At 36.9% G+C, this 25,493-nt stretch overlaps 1 protein-coding gene across 1 annotated transcript in view; it reads left to right on the forward strand.

Annotated features, from left to right (window-relative positions):
- Positions 1-450: 450 nt before the first annotated feature.
- The window catches only part of slc38a3a (solute carrier family 38 member 3a), a 35,253-nt gene continuing 10,210 nt past the window's right edge, over positions 451-25,493 (forward strand). The window contains exons 1-7 of the mRNA XM_016267371.1: positions 451-641; positions 16,979-17,171; positions 18,831-18,863; positions 19,050-19,146; positions 19,251-19,366; positions 24,324-24,397; positions 24,918-25,010. Coding sequence (XP_016122857.1) covers positions 17,068-17,171; positions 18,831-18,863; positions 19,050-19,146; positions 19,251-19,366; positions 24,324-24,397; positions 24,918-25,010 — 517 coding nt within the window. The 5' untranslated portion in view covers positions 451-641; positions 16,979-17,067. The remainder of the gene's footprint in view (positions 642-16,978; positions 17,172-18,830; positions 18,864-19,049; positions 19,147-19,250; positions 19,367-24,323; positions 24,398-24,917; positions 25,011-25,493) is intronic.

The raw sequence follows: 25,493 nt of genomic DNA on the forward strand, positions 1-25,493 counted from the left end.
ACAGATAGATAGACAGACAGACAGACAGACAGACAGACAGATAGGCCTAGATAGATAGATAGGCATAGATAGATAGATAGATAGATAGATAGATAGATAGATAGATGTTGTTATAACCGTGTTAATATTTAATGCACAGTTAGATTTGGTGTCAGTTTTCAGTGTCTCTTTTCTCGCGTCCGTCATCACTCCATCAGCAGCACAGCAAGCGAGCGCTCGCGGGTTGAGTATGACTGAATTCTGACGTCGGCCCCATATACATCCTCGACCAATTAAATGCTAGCGGCGCGACGCGACGCGACACAAGCTGAACGCGCCCGTTGTAATAAGCGCAAGACACGGGAGCGTTGAGTCCAGCGCGTGACGAAGATTCCCGGAGTGAGTGGATTGGTCGCTGCTCGGTCTAGACAATCGGAGGCGGGGAAACTGAAGAGCCGTTACAGCCCACTTTAAAAACCCGTCAAAACCGACTCACGGGCTCCAAGTCAATGAGAATAACGGCAGTAATTCATAGAGGACGGTCCTCACATCCCCATCCTCAAGTTTTGTGGTGTTACATGTTTAATCCGAGGTAAACCACGGGGAGAGCTTCATCTGAAGGACGTTTCTCAGAAATTCACCATTAACAGAAAATCCGTCCGGTAAGACTGAACGTTTTTATTGTTGTGATATTGTTCATATAATTCGTTTCATCTGTCATAGATACGATATATGTCTTAGTTTTCCATATTTTTAGACCGTTGTGACCCACATTTTAGATGTAGTCTTATAACAATGACATTATTATTCCTCAAAGGACACATGTAAAACTAGGCTACTGCCCCTGTGACTCATGACCATCTTAAACATTTATTTCTAAATATACTAAACTGTTATACGTGCTTTAATTCATTGTGTGGTTGATTTGAATATCAGTGTGTAAATACTTTCTGTCGCTTAGTAACAGCAGAAACTTTACTGCCCGTTAATGTCTCAAATCTTGGTGCTTTGTCAACCTAGACAGCATTTTTGGCATCCTAGGTGCGTGTGCAGATTTAACAGCTATATCATAATCAGCTGAACTTAGTGAGTGCGTGAAGAGAAGCATCTGCGATTCCCCAAAAGTCCGCATGCGCCCATGATACCCAAAAATGCTGTATATAAATATATAAATATATATAAACACTATTTTAAAATAGAAGAAAAAAGAAAACAAATAGCCTAGCAAACTGATCTTCTGGAAAATATATACTATTGTATTAGTAGATTAGTATTTTAATAGATTTTCGGTTGCACTATTTCAAGGTGTCCTTGTTACAGTGTAATATACATTTAAGTACTTAGCAATAATAATTAACTACACAATTAAGTATTGAGTAATAATAATTAACTGCATGTACTTACTGTATGGTTAGGGTTAGGATTAGGGTTTAGTTTAGGGTTACTTGCATGTAATTATGCATAATTTATTATGTAATAGTAAAGTGCATGTAATGTGTGTAACAAGTACACCTTAAAATAAAGTGTTACCAATCGTTCTTTGATGGTTAGACCACTTTTTTTTTTTACACAATTTTTTAGAGTCATTAAATCACAATTTTCAGATTTTTTTTTTTGACAGATTACCTAAGATCTAGCTGTCTACTGTAAGCTTATAACTAGTAAGTTTATACCTCACCTCTCTCTGGCATCAAGTTTTTCCCCCCTCCAGACTTCATGTTAAGACTCACTACAGTACAGTTTCAGTGTATGAATGGACAGGAGTTACTTGTGTTCCTGTGTGCACCTGTGCCTTTGGGTAGTATCATCCCAGAGCGTCTGGGTAGCAGATGCGACCCAGCAGAAGTGACCTAGGTGAAGCTGAGATATTCGGTATTGTGTGTTCTAGAGCACGTCAGGTGGTTGAGGTGGTAGATTAAGGCGAAGAAGGTGAAGTGCTCTAACCAGTGATTAGCTGAGGAAGAGTGAAAACACGATTTCCCTGTCTCTCTCTCCTTCTCTTCCTTTCTGTGCAACCACAGGGGGCGTTAGACAGAGCATAATAATCACATCTTGACTTCAAATGAATTGATTTCTCTCTAATCCTGTCATTTTGAATACATCTCGTCTTAGATGTCTTAGGCCTGCTCTTAGCGTGTCCCAGTTATCTAAAGTGACAATTCAAGATAACAGGTGAATACATGAAATAGGATTCTTATGTGCACATTGACCTACATTGTTAATGTTTTTCTTATTGTATGCCCTTTCAAAATATACAGAAATGTATCTGGAACATCACTTGACAAACTAGTCAATTTTAGAGCTGGTTAAAAGGTGGTTCAATAAGAAATGTTTCAACAAAGTTGATTTATTCTTATCCTAAGGCAATTTGAGATGGCTGTTTCACATTTGATATAGAATTCAATTCTGGTGTGATGTGAAGTCACACATCAGAGGTCATGCACTGGAACAGGTGGTCAGATCTGAACCATGTTAGCTTTAGTAGAGTAGTCTGATGTTTGATTGTTTGTGATGAGTGCAGCTGGTTTTTAACTAAATGAAAATGAAAAGCAAACATCATTTATTTACTTAATATGTGTGAAAATTGAATAATAGTGTGCTGTAAGATAATTTGAATCCGAAGCATGATTAGGCTACACGACTCAAGGCGACTTTGTTCTTCTTAAAGGAATAATTCACCCAGAAATTAAAATGAGCTAAATAGCTCACTGTAAGACCTGTTTGTTTCTTCATCTGAACAGATTTGGAGAAATTTAGTAACATCACTTGCTCACCAATCGATCTTCTGCAGTGAATGGGTGGAGTCCATCAATTAACAGCTTGTGAAATGAAAAGCCGCGTGTTTGTAATAAACAAATTCATCATTAAGACGTTTTTAACTTTAAACTGTTGCTTCCTGCGAACCCATAATCCATAATGACACTTCCTCCAGTGAAAAAGTCATCTTGTCTGAATCAGTGGAGAAATATGCACTGATCAAGCATCATTTACAAGAACAAGTAAACAAATATGTCAGTGGACTCTGATGTGAGAGGACAGCACCCATTCACTGCAGAGGATGTAATGCAAAATGTCTCCAATTATAGAGAAACAAACTTATATACATCTTGGGTGGCCTGAGAATGAGTACATTTTCAGCTAATTTTCATTTTTGGGTGAACTATTCCTTTAAAGCAGTGGTTCCCAAACCTGTCCCGGAGGACCCCCTGCCCTGCACATTTTGTATGTCTACCTAATCAGACACACCCAATTTAGTTCTTGCACTCTCTACTAACGAGCTGATGAGTGGAATCAGGTGTGTTAGATAAGGGAGACATACAAAAGGTGCAGGGCAGGGGGGCCTCCAGGACAGGTTTGGGAACCACTACTTTAAAATATTTTTATTTTATTTTATTTTATCTTATTTTATTTTATTATTATTGTTTTTTAGTTTAAGATAGTAGATTATTTATTGATTGACAAATTTTGGGCCTGTCGTTCACTTGCAACTTTAGATTCAAAAGTTGGAAGTGAATGCATGTGTGCTGCTCCTATAATTGCTGAATAGAATAACACAATAGAGCCAAAAAGAAAGAGAGGATGTTATTAAACACAGATACAGGGCAACTGGTCTGTTATCACTGGTTCTGTTGAAAGCACTTCACATCCCAAGCAGATTGTGAGTGTTGATGTGACAGCTCTCACTATATAGGGTCAATTGTGTGCTTGGAGTGGCCTGAAAACACAGGCAGGACCTCCATTACTGCACAATGTAAGATGTCTATTGTATGAAGCCCCACTTTATGTTTTGTTTCGCAATTTAAACATTCATAATAAGCAATTCATGATTGTGCGTCACTGAGGTTTTAAATGGGTTCTTGTGAATTATTAAGTAGGGACGACAGGGGAGTGTTGTAACATGCAATGAGTTGTAATACAATTTGTTTAACCATTCAGAAATGTGCATGTACATGGTGCCTTCACTATCATATGTGACTAGCACCCTCCTAAAGTAATAGTAGAAGTTGTAAAATTCTAGCTATGTCCAAAATCGTAGATACTGTATTCACATACTACATTTGGTATGTTGTTATTGTCATGTGACCTACCAGTGTCACTGCACTGCCATTCACAACTCCTCTTCTGTGGCTTCATGTAAAGTGTCCATGAATGTGCACTTCAGAATCTCAGTGGTAGTAGTTGGTCATTGGGGAACTTTTCACGTACTATTTTTTGAATGCTTTGAATTCAGACATTTTTTTACATGCTGTTTTCGCCTGTTGTATAGTATGGAGGTAGGCATATTCTAATGCACCTAGTTCTGTGTAGAACTATAAAGAATGTACAGGACAAAAAACCTTTCCCCCTATGTTTTGTCTGTGCTGAATTAAATATTTTCTATATTGTGTTTATCATTTTGAATTAAAATGCTTGGTGGGTGGAATAATTATTTTGAGCAAGTCAATTCTTGATTACTACAATAAATTCATGCACAAAATTAAAAATGTGAGTGTGCTATGTTTTAACAATGTAATTTGACGCTAATTTACAGTTTATGAATAAGTACTAGATTCTAGTCAAGAACAGACAAGTATAGGAATATTATACTCTCTACTCAACCAATAGTGTTATTGTTAAAGAGGAAATGTACGCCTAGTATCCTTTGTCCTGGAGACCTTGAATGTGATTGGGGTTCTCTTGATGTTGTCAGTTGAGCTTTGGCATCTGATTGGTCGCTTGGGTTCATCAGAGGTGTCAACAGTATATAGATTTGCCATCTGGTCACGGTGACATCCCCTCACGATATTCTGCTCTCATCATGTGACTCAAGAGAAGAACATCAGGGAAGACAGGAGAGGGTGTCCCTTTGTTTGGGGCTGGTGTGTGGACACTGACACAGAATGGCGTTTGATGGGCCGACCTGAAACGATATGCCCTGTTTGGACCACTGTTACTCTCTTCCATTGTTGCAGACATGCCAACATATGGAGGCTTCCCTCATCTGCCAAGCGCCTGACTGACCCAACACTGCCTTAGTGTTCTCCTCGACGCTCCGAGTCACACAATAACTTCCTAACAGCGAAACATGCCCCTACTCACCGGAAATTGCAGTTGTGTGAAGAAAGTGTGCAAAGTGAAAACAAATATGGTCACAGTGAGTGAACTCAATAAAATAAGGCAGATTCTTATTGAAGATGGAACCTTTTTTCAGTAAGCAGGATTTAATTACTCTAACTTGATTGTTCTAGATATTAATTATGGGACTTACAGAGTGAGTACTTTTACTTGCTATCACTCTCTTAATGCTTCTAGCCAAAAGACACAAAAGTGAATGTCATAGCATTAAAGGGATAGTTCACCCAAAAATGAAAATTATGTCATTAATTACTCACCCTCATGTCATTCCAAACCCGTAAGATCTTCGTTCATCTTCGGAACACAAATTAAGATATTTTTGATTAAATCGGAGAGCTCTCTGACCCTCCATAGACAGCAACGCAACTGTAATGTTCCTAGGTCAAACATCGGTAAAACAGTCCATGTGACATCAGTGGCTCAACTTAAATTTTGCGAAGCCACGAGAATACTTTTTGTGTGCAAAGAAAACAAAATAACATAATTTATTCAACATTTCTTCTCCACCGAGTTACGTTTTCCGCCATTTTGGAGAGTATCCAATAACGTATTCGACGTAATCAGCATTGTTTACGTTCGGGGGGAAAGCGCGCGCATTAACGTAATCTGCGTAATCAGCGTTGTTTACGCTTAGGAAAAAGTGTGCCTATGTGTTGTGATTAGAGGTCGACCGATGTATCGGTTTTGCCGATTAATCGGCACCGATAGTTGATTGCTGGAACTATCGGTTATCGACAAAAATCCATGCCGATAGTTTTCCGGGTTGCGTCCATTGCTGGAGCGGCTGAGAAGGGTCTGCTGTCATTACATAGTGCAAGAGTGGCCTCTAGTGGTTGAAATCACTGACATTCCATTCAATTACATTATATTGGTCCTGAATCGTTGTTAATGTACATAATGAATTGTGTATTGTGCATTTTCAGCAAAACGTTTGTCTTTCTGTGTGCTTCATTTATAGAGCTATAATATAGGTCACGCTTTCTCTTTCCATTTGCTCCGTTTTTTAAACACTGAACTTCAAACTCATCCATGCCAAATTGTTCATTCTTGAAGTAAACTTGTGTCCGTTTGGTGATTAAATAAACTGTTTTAGACCGCTTCTCGAGTTGAACACGACGCGTCCGGAGTGTGTGTGATACCGGTGAGTTCTCCTAGACTCAGCTCTGCGCTTTTATTTTGATTAGATAATCATCAAGTGTTCAAGAATAGAAGCAGTTAAAGTGTGAGAGTATACATACAATATCCATATGTATATAATTTTAATGCTATAGCCTTTGTGTATATATTTGAAGATGTGCATCTTTAAGCATGACAGTTGAAATGAAATGGTAACACTTTAAAATAAGAGTCCATTTGTAGCATTAAGATTAATGAAAGCTGTGTAAGTATTGTTCCTTGTTAGAGTGAGTTAATTTCAACATTTAATATTACTATTATTATTTTATTTTACTACTACTATTACTACTAGTATGGTTCAGTACTGTTTTTGTTAATAAAGCACTATTTTAGTTTTTGTTCAGTATCAATTTTAAAACTATCGGTTAATTAATCGGTATCGGCCAGTGTGGTTCAACCTAGCTATTGGTATCGGCAAAATCCACTATCGGTCGACCTCTAGTTGTGATACTCTCTAAAATGGCGGAAGATGGTAACTTGGGGGAGAAGAATTGCTGAATAAAGTCTTTTATTTTTCTTTGCTCACAAAAAGTATTCTCGTAGCTTCGCAAAACTGAAGTTAAGCCACTGATTTCACATGGACTTTTTTACCGGTGTCCTTACTATGTTTCTGGACCTAGGAATATTACAGTTGCGTTGCTGTCTATGGAGGGTCAGAGAGCTCTCTGATTTCATCAAAAATATCTTAATTTGTGTTCTGAAGATGAACGAAGGTCTTACGGGTTTGAATGAGGGTGAGTAATTAATTACAGAATTTTCATTTTCGGGTAAACTAACACTTTAAATAATAAAAAAAAATGTAAGATTTAAAGTTATGAAAAAAATAGATACAATGATGACAAAAAAGTCATTCTACACACTTTCTGATTGTAAAATGTTAGTAGTTTGTATCCAATTTTTTAATTTTTTAATTTTATTAAATTTAGATTTTTAAAAAAAAATAATGATTAATGTTTTTTCTAACAAAATATATATTGTGTGTTGGAGTGTTCCAGACGCTACACATCGTTCTTTTTTCTTTGTTACCTTGTATGGCTAAATTTTTTAATAAGGACAATTAGTTTGGCTACACTGCTGCTCAGTAAACCAACATGAAAAATAATTGCGATAAGAATATGGATCGTAGATCTTACGTTATGGTCAGCTACCCATAATGCAACGAGGATCTTATCATGTTAATAATGCAACGAGGATCTTATCACGTTAGGGTCAGCTACCCATAATGCAATGACGATCTTGTCATGTTAGGGTCATCTACCCAAAATGCAAAGTGTGAGTGATATTCAGTTTCTTTATTGTAGCTGTTTCTTTACAGTTACAACAGAAAACAACTGTTTTGATTCATCAACTTCGGTGCAGTCAGGCAGTAGCATCTAATCTCTGCATTTCTTATGGCCTCACATGCTCTCGTTCTTCATGCCATCATTTTATACAATCTGGATTAATGTGACAGCTTGCCAGCACATTACTTCTTTCCTCCCTTTTTTCTGACCTTTATTTATTTATTTACAGCTTAGTAAAGTAATGAGATCTCTCATGTTAGTCACACTTTTTAATCTGTCCCTTCTCACTGGATAAGGCTTTATTCTTCACACAAGGCTTTCATCCAAAACCTTGTAACTTTTAAAAAGCCCTATAGTATCTCACCATTTACAGCATTTACACCTGCAGTAACTGTTAATGGATAAGAAGAGTGTGAAATAAGATGATTGGCTACTGAAGACAAAGAGGTAAATTTCACAGTATTTTACTTAATTCTATTTTAGAATATCATCTGTTGTTAATGGCTCTGTACCAACACCTAGTGAGCTTCTTTGCTGTGTACTATGTACAAAGACAGCTACCTTCAAAGGCAGCATACCAAATGAACTGGAACCTCAGTAACTGATTTGACACTTTATTCATAAGCAGCTAATATAAAAATAAAAGTAAAGTATAGAAATATACACAAAAAAGGTAAAAATAAAAATTTGCTAAGAGCACAGTTTAATTCTAATATTAATATGATCTGATATATAATTTTTAATTTAAATATTTTAAAGAACTATATATTTTTTCAGTCTTGAAATGAAAATCACAGTAATTTCACATAAATACATAATTTAAACAGATGACTAGGTCTACTACATCTTGTTTTCCTGTCTACTACAACATGTGTACGCTGTGTGAGTCAAGCCATTGTAAGTGGTGTGGTTTTTATCCTGTGCTTGGTTTGTGCATGTGTGATGTTAACTCCACTACCTGTGGCGATCTCAGTGTGGGAACCTGAGCAGCACCGACAGGATGTGGAGCACAGGCCTATAAATAAATCACATTTGCAATGAGTCACTCTCCACGTTGCCTCCGGGGAAAGAGACACAGAAAGCGTTGGGGGTGGAAAGAGGGAGTGAAGGAGAGTTGGGGAGGAAAAAGAGGCTGTGGCAGCCGACATGAAAAAAACTCTTCACCAGGATCTGACAGATCCTGAAGCTTCTTTTCGAGATGAGAGCGAGAGAGTTTGCTTGGGATGAATGAGATCTGCTAAATCTCCCTGCTGCACTGGAAGAATGTGACGTACTTCCATGTGACAATCGTCCACTTCTTGAGATGCACCTGCATGCATGATTTGTTATTCTACAGTACATTTGCATCATTTAACAAAAGAAAGGCATGTATTGATTTTTATTTATTTTTTAAATACACTGCACTCAAAAAAATGCTGGGTTGTTTCAACCCAATGTTGGGTCAAATATGGACTAACCCAACTGTTGGGTTAAATTTTGGTTACATTTTTAAATTAACTTTTTAACCCAACAGTTGGGTCAGTCCATATTTGACCCAACATTGGGTTGAAACAACCCAGCATTTTTTAGAGTATACCTTTCGAAAGTTTGGGTTCAGTCATTTTTTTTATGTTGTTCTTTTGAATTTGAAAAAAGTGAGAGAAAAAAATTACAGCTTTCACAAAAAAATATTAAGCAGCGTAACTGTTTTCGACATTCATAAGAAGAAATGTTTCTTAGTCAGCAAATCAGCATATTAGGATTTCTGAAGCATCATGTGACACTGAAGAGTGGAGTAATGATGCTGAAAATTCAGCTTTGCCATCACAGAAGTAAATTACATTTTAAAATGTATTCAAATAGAGCAGTTGTTATTTTTCACAATATTACTGTACTTTTCATCAAATAAATGCAGACTTCATGAGATTCTTTTGTTAAAAAAGTCTTACCGAGTCCAAATTTTTGAACGGCAGTGAAGATTTTCATGTAATTTGTCAGATTAGGAGACGGACGAAGGGTTGATAGTTGATGTCTAAATTGGTGTTTGGAATTAATCTCCGTCAGACAGATCTCATTAATCACAGAGACTTCAAATCCTCTCCGGATAAAGGGAAAAAGAGGAGTGAGGGGCAGTACATATTAAGACAAGCACTGATGATGCATGATGCAGTTTTATACAATGCATTCCATTTGACATCCAGCATCATCTCGTGTAGATTGGCGTACACTTGTAGACTACTTAAGGGCAGCCCAGAGTCTTTGTGGAAGCTGTTATGAACTAGGGCTGCTCATTATTTGAAAGAACAGACATTTTGTTTCTACACCAAGAATGATCATCCACACCAATGTACTGTATGACAACGTTCTGTTTATTATAATTGCGTGCTGCAGTTTTGATGCCACTTTAAATCCTCCATCTCTTTAAAGCAGGATGGATTCTGATGGACTGTCAGTGTTTTTATTGTTCATCAGCTGAAAAAAAAAAGTTCTGAAAGTGAACCCGATATTGTTCTTCTGTATTAGTTATTGTTTTGCTGTGAACTCCACTATTCTCATAGAATTATTACAACTTAATATATATAGTTATCATTATCGTTTTAGGTATTGTAAACAGGTCTTTAAAAAAATTCATGTTTTTTCACCATTTAATATGGCTGTAAAATAATACAATTATTTTATTTATTGTGATTATTAAATTAAATGTATTGCAGTAAATGTATTATGCAATAATACTACTGTACTGTAAAATAAAAAGTAGTATTTAATAAAATAATTTTATTTTATAATACACTGTAAAATCTTATTTCTGTCAATTTCAGTTGTTAAAATGCTAAGCTTTTAATTTTGTCTGTTTTTCAGCATCTCAGCCTTCGCTATAAAACTATCGCATTAAGCCATATAACGATATTGATTTTATTTCTATATATCGTACAGCTCTATTATGAACCAATTATATTATGGTTAAAATTAAGCAGAATTTCCTAAAAGAACAATGTCTCCATCAGCAATACTGAACACCTAATATAGACACTCAGTTACTTAAACTGTCAACTGAATTTTGCATGGGAGTAAAAGGTTTTTATCATGACAGTCAGAAAATATATTTTCATCCTTGACGCATTTGTTTATGTGTTGTTTATGTATCCGTCCCCTGCGCAGATGACCGTTATCCACACACTTCAGCATTAGCCTTGACAGAACGTCTGCTCTTCACATCACAGGATAAACGGTGTGATGCTAGCGCTATACATCTCTGCTTGTCACATTTGTGAGTGTGAATGTTCTATGCTATTTTTGACAGCAAATGGAGACTCTGGATGTTTATCCTGCAGTCAGCCATGTGATCCAGTTTAGCCCCTGTGTAACGGCTTTGAAAAATCCAACAGATTCTGCACTTGTGTGAATGTGCGTGTTGGATTGTGTTTTTGGAGTATGACTCATTACTGTATTAGCTGCTCTTCTAAAATAGGAGAGAAATGTCATTGTCAGTGTCCTAGTCTGTTTAATCTCCTCCATTTCTCCTGTGGAAGGAAGTTGTATATGATTATACCAACTGATATAGATATTAAAGGAATAATTCACTCTGAATTTAAATTCTGTCATCATTTACTCGCGCTCATGTCTGAACCCATATAACTGTATTTCTTCTGTGGAATCAGGCAGCATGCTTGCTACTCTTTTCCACAGAATGTGAAGTGAACTGAGGCCATCAAGCTCCAAAAATCTAAAAAATATGTGCTTTATGTGTACTTTGACTGGACCTCTCATTAACTCTTCCGTATATGGATGTCCCTGTTGAAAAAAAACAGCATATGGTGGTTAGGTATGTTTTGAAGCATGGCAGCTGTTTGAGCTGGTCCTGAGCTGGTTATAAGCTGGTTATGAGCTGGTCCTGAGAAGGAGCTGGTTGCTTAGGACCAGCTTAAACCAGCTCATGACCAACTAAGGACCAGTTTAAACCAGCTACAACCAGCTGCCATGCTTCAAAATATACCTAACCAGCATATACAGTTTTTTTAACAGGGGTATTAATGAGGTTACTTTTTATGATGCTTTTTGTAATTTTTTGGCCTCAACAATATTAGTTCCCTTTCATTATATGGAAAACTTAAACTCAGACATTCTTCAAAATTACTACTTTTATGTTTTCCTGTTGAAGAAAGTCATTCAGGTTTAAAATGAGAGTGAGTAAATGATGACAGGATTTAAATTTTTAGGTTATTAGTTTTATAATTATATTTAGTTTTTTATTTCTTATTTATTTTTACATTATATTTCTTATTATAAAATAATATATAATATATACTACCAGTCAAGAGTTAAGATTTTGAACATTTATTATGTTTTTAAAGTCTCTTCTCCTCACCAAGCCTGCATGTATTTGATTTGAAAAACAGTAAAATTTTGAAATGTTTTTAGTATTTAAAATAACTGTTTTCTATTTGAATATATTTTAAAATGTAATTTATTCCTGTGATTTCAAAGCTGAATTTTTTGCATCATTACTCCAGTCACGTGATTCTTCAGAAATCATTCTAATATTCTGATTTGCTGCTCAAAAACATTTATTATTATTATTATTATTAATATATTGAAAACAGTAGAATTTTTTCAGATTTCTTTGATGAATAGAAAGTTCAGAAGAACAGCATTTATCTGAAATAGAAAAATTTGTATGCTTTTTGTTTTGTTTATAGAAAATCTTACTGGCTTTCTGCAAGGGAAGAGCCCCTTCAATTTACCCAGTACATTAAACTGAAACAAGACTCCAATAATGTTGTTTTATTAATAACCTGATTCCTTTTTCTTGGAATAGGGTGAATATGTCAGAGTACAGTTAATCTGAGTTTATAATCCAGATGGTAGGGTGGACAGAGGGCAGTTCGTTTGTTCAAAATCCTTCATCAGTTAATTAAAGACCTGGGGCTTTTGACTGAGCAATTAGCCTGGATATTACAGTGCAGGTTTAACGAAGTGAATAGCAGAGGTGTGTGAGTATATGCCAGATACACGCAGCTGGTATGTCTGTAAGTAATCACACAGCAGGGATCATTTAAAAGAGCAGGACACCAAACCACGTACACAGCTCACGCACATCTGAAAGCTGAGGGCAAACATTCCAGAGCTGTGTAAACCTCTGGGCCGAGTGACGTCCTAATGCAGCTCTGCCCACGTCACTGATGCCGTGGAGTTGCATCAGCTGTCTTACTGGTCTCGCTGTGTTAAGGGGGTGCTAGATTTTACTTTCTACATCTCTTTTTTCTCATCTTTCTTTCAGTCTCACTTCATCTCATTTTGTCTTTCAGTTCACTTTTGTAAATACGATTCTGTGGTTTATGGAGACAAAGAGATGATTACTCTCACGATGTTTGGGTTATTTTAGGACTGCTTACTGCCTGTGTTATTAGTAAACTTACAGTAGGTGCACAACTTACTTTTCTAATCAAAAACATTAGTGATCAAATAATAAAATAATTATTATAAAAAATTTATACTTTAAGTATAAGTTATACTTTTATTCAGCAAGGACTTGATCAAAAGTGGCAATAAAAGACATGTATGATGTTTCAAAAGAGTTAAAATAAATGTTTTGTTTTTTTTAAACTTTCTATTCATCAAGGAATCTTGGTAAAAAAAAATCATATTTTCCACAAAAATTTTAAACAGCACAACAGTTTTCAACATTGATACTAACAGAGAATGTTTTTTTTGAGCAACAAATCAGCACATTATAATTAAATTATACATTATAATGTAACGTGACACTAAAGAGTAAGTGGAATAAGGAATACATTGCATTTGAAAATATATAAAAATAGGTAACAGTTATTTTTTTATGTATTTTTAAAGAAATAAATGGTCAGCATGAGAGTCTAAGAATGGATACTCTACAAGAGCCATATCTAAAGACCAGAATATCATAAGAGACTTGTGGGTAGGCTTTATTGAAATGGGCTAGTAAGCAAAGACCTATCATCCTTCCAGAACAGAGCGACTGCATAGCAACATCCTGACAACCGGCCACAATAATCTTACATTTTCTTCTGATAATATTAAATTGTAATCCCTCTTGCTCTAAATCTCTTTTTTTCCACCTCTTTCTCTAATTCATTCCTAGTCACACTCAAATTTTCGCTGCCGTTGAATCCCATGACAGAGAGGGATGAACCAGTCTTAATAACAGTAATTTATGGACACTTAGGGTGTTTTTAATGAACATCGATGTGTCGCTGCAGCACTTCTAATAAGTGCTTTTCACAGACACAGAGCTAAATCAGTTCCTGACAACACCACATCACGTCACGACAAATGCAGCGCTCATGCTTTTTTGCATGTGACTGTTTTAAGTCACGCAGACATAATGAGAACAGATGAGCATGTCCCAGCCTCTTTTTGAGAACGTTGGACATTGTTACGTCAGCAGGGAGGCGATGTTATTACTCTTTGGAATTGTGCGTCTGTACTAGCGAGTTTAGTCTCAATGCACAATTGAAAGCAGGCTGCGTGGAGTATTTAATCCATGAATAAACTTCTCATTATTCAAGAAACTTAAGCTATGACCCAGTTGGCAAAGCTGTTTCTTCCCCAGTGTGTTTAGGAGCTGGCAGACATCGGAGAAAACAAATTCTGTTTGTGTTTTTCAGACCCGGTTGAAAATCGTCACATGTTCCGGCGCAGAGTAAACGCAGCTGCTATTATGCATTTGAATATGCGACAATGGGACCTGTTGTGGTTAACTCAATTGACTCCGCCCAAAGCCTTGAACTCCTCCGGCCAATCACGTGTAACCATTTATCTGGTTAGACCAGTGTCTGTCTGATTAGCGCAGTGCATGAAGGACAGGCTGGTTCTCCATTCAACATCTTGGCACAGACCTCTGCCCCCATCATAGGTCCGCTTCCCATTTCATGAGGCATTCTCAAATTTAAGGTTCACTGTTTTTTTGAATTAGGGAGCCTGATGAATTACCTTTTCAGCCCTTCGAGTGCCCTGGCGAGTTTGAGCCGAGGAGGCCCCACTGGTATAATGACGCTTGGCACAATCACCCTTCTGTTCCTCCAACCCTGTTCCCAGGAAACCACACAGCATGCACAATTGCGTACCGTGCTTTGCTGCCCAACCACATTGCTCTTGGCGTGGCTGCGCAGCAAGCCGAGTAACGTGGCATCTCGCTGGATGAACCAGAGTTGATCTTCCCAGAGTTCACGCCGATTCGTTTTCTGCTCGATTATTAATTCACATTTGCGGGGCGTAGCGAGGGAGCAGGAGAATAAAAAGGGAGAACTTGAGGTTATGCCAGCCCAGAGTTTCAAGCATGAAGAGAGCATGACTGTTATGTTAAGCTTCTCCTAATTAAAAGTAAAGGAATGGGAAGAAAGCTGTAAAAAAAGCGAGTTGAATGGACAAAGAGGGCCAGAACTGGTTCTGAGCTGGTCATAGCTGGTTCTGCTGGCTTTCATGGCCTTCCTCAATGGGCCCGCTGGTTTGGAGTGTAGGTTCCCTCCCCTCCTCTTTCCCCATACTTCTGTTTATGCTTTGTAGCTAATGTGATACTAGGGCTCCGTCCTTTCAGACCAGGATTGGGAATACCAGGGGGCCAAATGGGAGCCTGGAGACGCATGTCAGCTTGTGCTTTCAGGACTCAGCACTCCAACAGGTCCATCATAAGCAGCCACAGGGAGTCAGGCACCAATGAAGGCAGGAAGAGACCACAAAAACAGCTATAGAGACATCAGGAGCCATATAGTGAAAGGAGGAAAGCGAGAACAACACCTCTCAGTAGAGTCAGGAAAGTGACGACTTATTCAGTTGTATGGTATCGGTGCAAAAGGTTACTGGTTGTTTTGCAAAGTTCATTTGGCAGTGGCAGAGGTTTGATGGAGCTGTTTTGTCATGCAAGAAGTAAGAAACACATGAGAGAAATGCAGAGAAGCCTGTCTGTCTGTCTATATATATATATATATATATACAGTGGTGTGAGAAAGTGTTTGCCCCCTTCCTGTTTTTTTTAATTTTTGCATATTTGTCACATTTAAACGATTCAGATCATCAAACTTGGTTTGCTGGAGTCCCAAAGCCTTAGAAATGGCTTTATAATCCTTTCCAGACTGATACATGTCAACTGTTTTGATTCTCATCTGTTCTTGAATTTCTTTAGATCGCGGCATAATGTGTTGCTATTTAAACGTGCTTCACTTTGTCAGACAGGTTCTATTTAAGTGATTTCTTGATTCAACAGGTCTGGCAGTAATCAGGCCTGCGTGTGGCTAGTGAAATTTAACGCAGCTTTCTAAAATAATGTTGTTAATTGCAGTTCTTTCATGATTTAACAGGAGGGGGCAATTAATTTTTCACGTAGAGCCACTTAGGTTTGGACAGCTTTTTTCACTTAATAAATGAAATCATCATTTCAAAACTGCATTTTGTATTTACTTGCATTATCTTTGTGTAATATTTAAATTAGTTTGATGATCTGAAACATTAAAGTGTGACAAACATGCAAAAAAAAAAGGAAGGGGGCCAACACTTTTTCACACCACTGTATATATATACAGAAAGAGTTCCCCCTTTTTATATGTATAGGCCTTAATTTTTGTTTAAAAAACTCTTATTACAGTTATATAAATGTATTTATATAGTAAAATCGTTTTTAAATGTATTATTTATTTTTTTATTTTAACACCACGTCACGCCAGATGCCAGGTGTCAAAAAGTGTTTGTTGCAAATCCATTTGTCCTTTATGCCAGAAGTGTTAAGCCCTAAATACACTGCACAATTTTCGGCTGTCCCAGACAAAAGATTGGCATCGTGAAACAATCGTGGCGATTTCTGTGATCGTGGCTCCTAATCGGTGGTCCTCTGTCGTACAGTGAGAGAGGTTCAAAGATGGCCGTTGTCACGGTCTCATGACCAAAGATAGCCTACGATACAGCATGATCATTGCACAGTGTGTTTGCTGGTACGATCCACGTTTACTGACCAACCAATAAAAATGCGACATGAAATCAACGCGACATGGCGCTAAAACATAAAACTGCTTACCTCAAGCTCTTATCCCTTCCTCTTTCACCGCTTTTTTTTCAGCACACATAAAAATACAACTGCTAAAGTGTGATTTATCATGCTCTTTTTGTTTACCACTAGCGCATGCTGATGACGTTTTATTCTACTATAGTAACGTGCTTCGTATCGTATGTGTATTTAACTAACTTGAAAAATTATCTTCAAACTCTTCAAATTTCAGAAAGCAACAATCTGAAATTGAACTTGTGTAGATGTTCATGTACCTACGTAGAGTGTGTTTCAGGCATTGAGGTTCACATCATATCCTATTTCAAGGTCTTACATAATACTTCACTGCTCCATTTTACACAGATGAACATATCACGTGTCCTTTAAACAAGCTGGGGTTAATATGCACTGTTTTTGCATCCTTTTCTTATAGGGAAACAAGGGACAGACACAAAGTTTCTCTATAGATCTTCCTCTCTCACACACGCACACTTGAAGACCGAGAATAATCGCTCTGAAAGCATGGAGCCCGACGAGATGAACACTATCCCCAACGGGAAGGGGCATGGAGCTGGCGAGGAGACTACTGTGACTGCAATAAAAAGCCAATCAGAAGATGCAGCTCAGTAAGTATTCGCTCAAGGGTGCAATATAATTTCTGTCTGGTTAAGGATGGTTTATTGTCAGTCATCCAATGTGTATAGATTTAGTAATACAGTTTCATTTGGTATAAGCTTTATCATTGAATCTATCCTTCAGTCTATCTTAGGGGTGCCTTAAGCTTTATATACGTTTAGTGCATATATACAGTATGTGTGAACATTAGTTTGTGTTTTTGCAGTATCTTCCAGCTAGCATTAAAGCATCCAGTCAGTCATCTTAATAAGGTGAAGCCTGTCTGTCATCACAGTCCTAAATGTCACTGAACAGCACAGTTCAGACATCACTGAGCACATTCAGTAACACTGATGTTATGCTCTCATGTTCAAAGCTCCAACATGTTTTTGTGCAAATTAATGTGTATGGGTGTTTCTTCAACTACAGGAACCTTTTATGTGACAACAATAGATTTTTGATTACAACTAACTTTGTTCTTTTGGTTATTTAAAGGGTTAGTTCACCCAAAAATGAAAATTCTGTCAATAATGACCCTCATGGCGTTCCAAACCTGTAAGACCCTCGTTCATCTTCGGAACACAAATGAAGATATTTTTGATGAAATCCGAGAGCTCTCTAACTCTGCATAGACAACATTGTGAACGTGTCAGTTGCGTTGCTGTTTATGCACAGCCAGAAAGCTCTTGGATTTCATAAAGAATATCTTAATTTGTGTTCTGAAGATGAACGAAGGTCTTACGGGTTTGAAACGACATGAGGGTGAGTAATTAATGAAATAATTTTCATTTTTGGGCGAAGTGTCCCTTTAAGGTCACATTAAAATACTAATGCCTTTAATATATAGATTTAATTGTTTTACCCTTTTCTCAGACCCAGACAATCAATCTGTCAATATGAAAATCATCATAAAAACATTATCTGTAATTAACTGTTTAAAACTTTGATGATCTACACATTGAATGAACTTATTTCAACATCTATTTTGTTAAAATAATTTCTTTAAACATTTAATTACATTTAAATTCTATTTTTACACAAATTAATACAGTCCCACAATTCTGCCATCATTTCTATTAGAGTACAACGAAAATGTTTCAACTAATAGTTTTTTAAAATTTAATGTACTTCTTCACAAAGAAGACAACAGTGAAGATCAGGCTTGAGATGGTAAACCAATAACTTCAGGGTATAGGCTACATCAAGGTAAAAACTGGGAAAAGATTGAGCTGTAATTGTGTCAGATTGTGCAAAACATGTGACAGTATCATTCAATTGTGTGTATTTAAGATACTTAGAATGCTGGCTGCGTAATTTGAATGCTCCTGTGATGTGTGTTGCTAGTAGGAAATATACTGTATATATATATATATATATTATTGAGCAAAAAAAGCAAAAATTGTCTTTTAAGGTAATTATTTTTTCTTTGCAAGACTTAAAAGTGCCCATAGTTGAAGAAACACCTATATGTTCTTTTATATGCAAAACAAAATCACCCTGCATGTAGAAGTACCACTCGCCTTCACAAAAGCAAATGAAATGTTTCTAGACATCACTTTCTCCTGATTGGTGCCACATGCCTTCAGTAGTGTGTTTATCTATGGGTGTGTTCATCATGATTTCCCTGTCTCTTGTGCTTTCGTGGATGCGGCTCCAACACTGCTCTGTAGGGAACTTGTTCCAAATAGCACTGAAAATGCCAGGTATGTCATGCAGAGAGCAGAATCATTAGCAAACAAAACAGTACTTCTCTGCAGCTGCACATCATGCACCTGTAAATAAAGCAAAGCACTCACCGTAAATCAGTTTTTTGGTGGCGTTAACCCTTTAGTAAGTTATCTGTGATGCACTGCCAGTCAATCCCTCATGGGTGTTATGTGTGTCTTTAGTACTGACAGAACTCCAGGTAATGCAGAGGCAAATCTGGCAGAAAGCTCAGAGTTCCTGTCCAACGCAGATGACAAGAAAACCCCTCACTTCACGGATGTAAGTTGAGCTTTTGGTAAGATTTCATGTATGTCAGTTTGTGACAGTGGCAGAATCATAATATTTTTCAAATGTGAATGTGTGAACTCTGTTTTTCTTTTTAGTTTGAGGGAAAGACTTCTTTTGGGATGTCTGTCTTCAACTTGGGAAACGCCATCATGGGAAGTGGAATTCTGGGTTTAGCATATGCAATGGCTAACACGGGCATTGTCCTCTTTGTGTAAGTTACAGTTTTAGGTCAAACTCTATGCAATCAGATTGTAGGAAATTTGGAGAATATTGTTGTTGAAATTTGTTGAAATTGTAGGCTTAATGGAGAAAAGATAGTCCACTTTGAGTTAGAATTAATGAAACCATTATGCATTTGATAGCATCCTAAACCACTCTGTGGGGAAACATTAGAGCAAGAATTGATATTGTTTTACTGCTGATCAAACATGAAATTTTTATATTTTATTGAGAATGAAAGCCATTGTCCTTCTTGCTGAATATGTATCATATTGAGTTTATTGTGGTGTGTATTAATATGCAATTAATCATGCTGTTAAACCAGTATAATTGATGATATTAATGAATGCTTGTGAAATACTTGATTTAACTTGCACAACCTTTAAAGGATTAGTTCTCTTCCAGAATAAAAACTTTCTGATAATTTACTCACCCCCATGTTATCCAAGATGCTCATGTCCTTCTTTCTTCAGTCGAAAAGAAATTAAGGTTTTTGAGGAAAAAGTTGTTTCAGCATTTTGTTTCGTATAGTGGACTTCAATGGCAGCCAACGGGTTGAAGGTCCAAATTACAGTTGTAATACAGATTCAAAGAGCACTACACGATCCAAGCCGAGGAATAAGTGTCTTGTCTAGTGAAACAATCGATCATTTTCTAAAAAATTTTTTAAAACTTTTTAAACGCAAATGCTTGTTTTGCACTAGCTCTGTAATGCGCGTCCACGACTTCATGCATTACGTAATCACATTGGAAAAGTCACACGCGGCTAGTTCTTTGTCTGTGTACTTCGGTTCAAAAAGGTAGAGTAGGGCGAAAAACATCAGCTCATTTTCTCCTCCAACTTCAAAATTGTCCGATATCCTTGTTTTTCCTTTTTTTGTAAAGGCTGTTTGACTTTCTTCTTTGAAAGTACTAGCTCGGTACGTCCGCCTACGTCACGTGTGCCTGATTACGTAATGCGTGAGGTCGAGCTATTGCAAGATGAGGATTTGTGGTTAAAAGTATATACATTTTAATAATTTTTTTGAAAATTACCAATCGTTTCGCTTGATCAGACCCTTATTTCTCAGCTGGGAAGAGCCATTTCAAGCTGCACTGAAACTGCAATTTGGACCTTCAACCCGTTGATCCCCATTGAAGTCCATTATATGGAGAAAATCCTACAATGTTTTCCTCAAAAATCATACCATCTTGGATGACATGGGAGTGAGTAAATTATTAAGAAATTTTTATTCTGGAAGTGAACTATTCCTTTAATAAGGAGATTCTGGACCCCTACTTTTTGACTCTTCAACGTTTTTATTTTTATTTTTTCTTGAAAGAAAGAAAGAAAGAAATTAATACAATTATTCAGCAAAATTTATTACAATGTCACAGCTTCCCTACAGTTTGTTATGATCTGTGTTAATTCCCGTTCTGTGAACTGGTCCTCCTGCTGTATTAATCCTCTAGTAAAGCAGCCTTTATTAGAAAAGTCAGATTGCCAGAGAGATTTGTTTCCTGACTGACCTTCAATAGAGCTGAGTGGGCTGTACCAGGACTCTCACTTTCCACTGGGGCTCCATGTTCACGCCAGGCACACCATATTACTTTTGTTAACAAAGGGTCTGTCGTCTACAGTAGTTATGATCTAATGATCTGTGCTACTTAACGTGGGCTCTCTGCTGTGATCATGAAGATTAGGTTGTACATGCTTTATGAAAACCAGTCAGGCCTTTTAATCTGGGTTGAGCAATGTACAGAGGATTTTTTATTTTTCTTTCTGAGAGGGCTTTGGGTTTGAGCTGTTTGGCGTGACTGGGGTTCTGCGATATCTGGCACACTTGAACTTTCCGTACTCCCGATTCTCTACATGTGGTACCTGTCTGATCTGAGAGCAGTGTTTCTCCAGTGCTGACTGTGGCTTCGGGCTACTCATAAATCAATCCCAGACACAATTTAATAATGCAGCTAATATTCCTTTCAATAATGGTGCAGCTCTTGGGAATGAATTCATAAGGTTTATGGGAGTTTCTTAGACCTTACTATGAGGACATCTTTGTGGAGCCTCTATGCTAGAATAAAAACATTTTCTTTGTGTTCATCTGTATGCTTTTATGGCTTTTATGATGAGCATTTTGTACTGTATATACTATCATACATTTTACATAGGAACATCTCTGCTGATTATTGTTGTATATGGTGTATATAGATGAAGATAGAGGAAAGATTCTGAAATGTTGATGTTGGGTTTTGTTGAGTTGTGGGTTTGACTTGTGTCACTTTGAATCTTGGCAGTGGTTCCCTAGAGGCGAGAGTGAATCCACGACTCTGAGAAATACACAACATCACAAACAAGGATAACTTATGAATATCCAGTCATAAAATGTGTGGAGTTCCTATTCCTCTTTTCTTACAGGAGTGACATTAAATGGAGAGCAAACTGCTCACAGATTTCACATTTGCCTATTCTGGAGTTTAGGAATAGATATCAATTAAACTCCCATCAGATAGTTATCATCATATGTATTTATATATATTTGCTTCTATTTTTAAGAACTTTTAGGAGAAACATCTGGGACAATCGTATTGCCTAAATTAGCCTAAACATATCTGGGGACTCCATTGACTGGCTTTGAAAGAGCAGCTCTTTGTACAAGATAATGACAAACCAAAAAATCTTTGCTTTGAAATTCAGCTCCTATCTTTGGGATTTGGGATTGTTTTTTAAATGATTTTAAGCAAGTAATGGATCAAAAGTGACATTAAAGACTTTAATAATGTTACAAAAGATTTCATTAGGGGTTCAAGCATGTAGCGCTATTGTAATTGTTAGAATGATCAAGGATCAGCAATCTCCACGTAAAACTGATCGGGCAGGCCAAACTGTAAGACATAGAGACTTGAAACTTGGAGGGATGGAAGTACTCACACCGTCTACAACATGAAATCGCTCATAACTCCTAAACCAGGCTCATCAGACGCAGGCTCAAGTGTTTTATGTCGTTGGAATTCTTGGCTCACGCTGGACAAAACGCATGCCAGATTCGCTTTTGAGCCTGCCAAAAATTTCGGGTATTTTGGATTTTAAAAAAAAAAACTTCTTTTTTGAGCTAGTAGTCCTAGGTTTTTCACCCGATCGTAAACAAACCAGTGCAGAAAGCTTCTTTGGAAAGTGAATATCAATTATTAACAAAAACAAAAAAAAGTTGAAGTTTTGACCGTCGCAAAGGGACCAAACTTTTGAAAGGGGCAGGACCACTTTTACTAAAATGGCTATAACTTTTGAATGGAATGAGATATTGTTGCCAAACTCAGAACACTTAAGTAAGAGCTCAATCTGAGGTCACTTGAAAAAACAATTGTGGAGTTTGGCCACTTGGTGGTGCTATAAGAAGGAAAAAAAAAAACTAAAAATGGCTATAAATACGCAATCATTTGCAAATCATGTTCTATTCTATTCATCCAAGTAATTTAAGACTCAAGTAAGTTGAGTGTTCCAAATCAGTCACTTGTGAGATTTCATTTCAGTTAGGAAGCTTTCGAAGGCAGCAACTAGCTTTTGGAGCAGCTATAAATGCAAAATTAAGAACTTTTTGTCGGTGTCTTTTGGAGCTTAGATGATATTAAATATCTCATCACAATCAGCTGCTAAAGAAGATGATTAGATGCTGAACTGATCACATAGTGCACTGCCTTCATTCAAGCCAGCTGCCTCCATTTACACACTGCAGCTGGTGAACAAATCGCATGTTCTGTCTCCGATTTCTCAAAGCTTTTCAACCTCACAATGTTGCCTCCTCCAGTGTAATTTGTTATTAAACGTGAGCGATTAGCTGTACTAGTTGTGCTCCACTTATTTAAATATGAGTGGAATGTTAGTCAAGGCTAGAAGGATTTTTTTAATGCTGAATATCCGTTTCAGAGCTCATGTGAGTCAGGGCACTGCTGTTTCCAGCAGAACTGCACTCGTTGACTTCTCCTGCAGTTCGGCCACGTCATTTGGAAAAAAGAAGGAAAATGGAAGACGTGAGAAAGTGCGGAGTTGAAAATGAGTGCTTGGCAGAGGGTGGTTAGGCCTGGTCAGTATAGATGCCAAGACATTCTGGAACTAGGAAAAGGGACTAAACAGGACATTTGGATGGAGGAAAAAGAGTCAGTAGAGCATATTTTGGGTTCCCAGCTTGAGATGTTTATCCAGATGTTGGCAGCTGGAGGGTGCCTTTGAATTTATGTGCTATTTGTGATGTGCCTGTGATGATTACGATGTCTAGTATTTTTCCACCTTACTGAGCCTATAACCTCTTTTCAATTCTTAGAATTAGGCCTGTTATATATTTTTGTTTTATACTTTATGTATTAATTAATATAACCATAGCATGTTTAGATATACAATGAAATTTTTTAATTCTAAATTATTCAGTTATAAGTTCATGTAATTTTTTTGTATATATATACACACTACAATTCTGCATGAAAATATTCTGCTGATTTGCGAAAAATGGCCTAAAATTACCCAACTATTACCTAACAGTTTTTTTTTCTTCTCCCCATTAAAAAAAAAAAAAGCTTTTACAAATTATATTAATATAATACTTTTTTACCTTACAAATGGTTTTCAAAAGCAAAAATGTTACGAAACGCACATCATATTTTGGGAAAGTGTTGGATTTCATTCAGCAAGTATGATGTACTGTATACGGCAGTGCAATTATATTGATAGAAATTCCTTTTTTCATGATCACTTTTTCTGTAATTGTTGTAGATTTAATTTCTTGTTTTTAACCTAGAATATTACTTCGTGTCTTGAGTGGGATTATCCCGTGTGTTTTGATCCTACAAGCTTTCTATACTGTGCTTTTGAACCAAAGGCTGTTTTAAAGTACTCTATAAATATAACACATAGCCATACTCGGACTTGACAGTGACATTTGGTTCCAGTTGCAGTTAATTTGTCTTCTGTCTTTCAGAATTCTCCTCACTGTTATTGCTGGTCTGTCTGCATACTCCATTCACCTGCTGCTAAAATCTTCAGGCATTGTTGGTGAGTATTTCATTACATTGACCCGGTACCAGTTTAAAGCTCTCCTCTCTATAGTTAAGAATATAATTTGGATATGAAAACTGTTCCTGAACCTTTGCCCTGAACTAGATTGAAGAGCTGGTTTAGATGGAGGTGCTAACTGCTGTGACATTGCTCTCTCTGTTGGCTCAGTGACCATCTGCCTCACTCCTCTGTGAGAGATTTTAATTGGCCAGAATATTTCTGGTGTGCATTAGGCTAAAAATAGCCAAGCGTCCGCTGTGCTTGATCAATTGTGGCTGTCATTGTCAGTGCTATATAAACTATAAGCCCATGGTTACATTGTTTCCCCATACCCATGTTTACCACATGCTTACCCTTGAAAAACCATGATATTACTTACTGATAGTGGTTTTTAATAATGAATACATTTGAATGACTGTCAAATAAATGTTATAAAACAGAAATGTATTATTATTATTCACATAACCTTATTATTATTATGATTATTATTATTCACATCTTTTTCCTTTGTTGTCAGGCATTAGAGCTTATGAACAACTGGGCTTCCGAGCCTTTGGCACACCAGGCAAGATGGCTGCCGGCATTGCGATCACCCTGCAGAACATTGGAGGTGAGATTGTCAAACGTTACATCTCAGGAGACACAATGTATTGCTTTGTGACCTGTCAAGGGCACAGCACACGTATACACCTCTGCAGAGAGAGTGACTGGACTTGGATAGATAGCAATGCCATTTGTTTCTCATTTACATTCTAGGTCATCAGTTATTTTTAATTTATTCATTATGGTAACCTGTCCTCCCTGTTTCCTCAGGGTTGTACACAGGCTGTGTTCTATTTCACTACAAATAATCATAGTACAGTCTATCTGCTGATTATTATTGGAAATACAAATCATTTTCTTTAAAAAAGTTGAATTTTTATAGGTTATTCCAAGATTTTGGATAATTCGTTAATTATTATTATTAAATATAAAGTAATTAAATGAATCTCAGGCCTGTTGTGTAACATTATTTTTAAAGATGTATAACATGATTTTATTATTTTTTAAAAGCTGAACTGTGACTTAATCTACAGTGATGGAAAAAGACCCC

Source organism: Sinocyclocheilus grahami, unplaced genomic scaffold (assembly GCF_001515645.1).
Source record: "Sinocyclocheilus grahami isolate Dianchi unplaced genomic scaffold, SAMN03320097.WGS_v1.1 scaffold3.1, whole genome shotgun sequence".
NCBI lineage: Eukaryota > Metazoa > Chordata > Actinopteri > Cypriniformes > Cyprinidae > Sinocyclocheilus > Sinocyclocheilus grahami.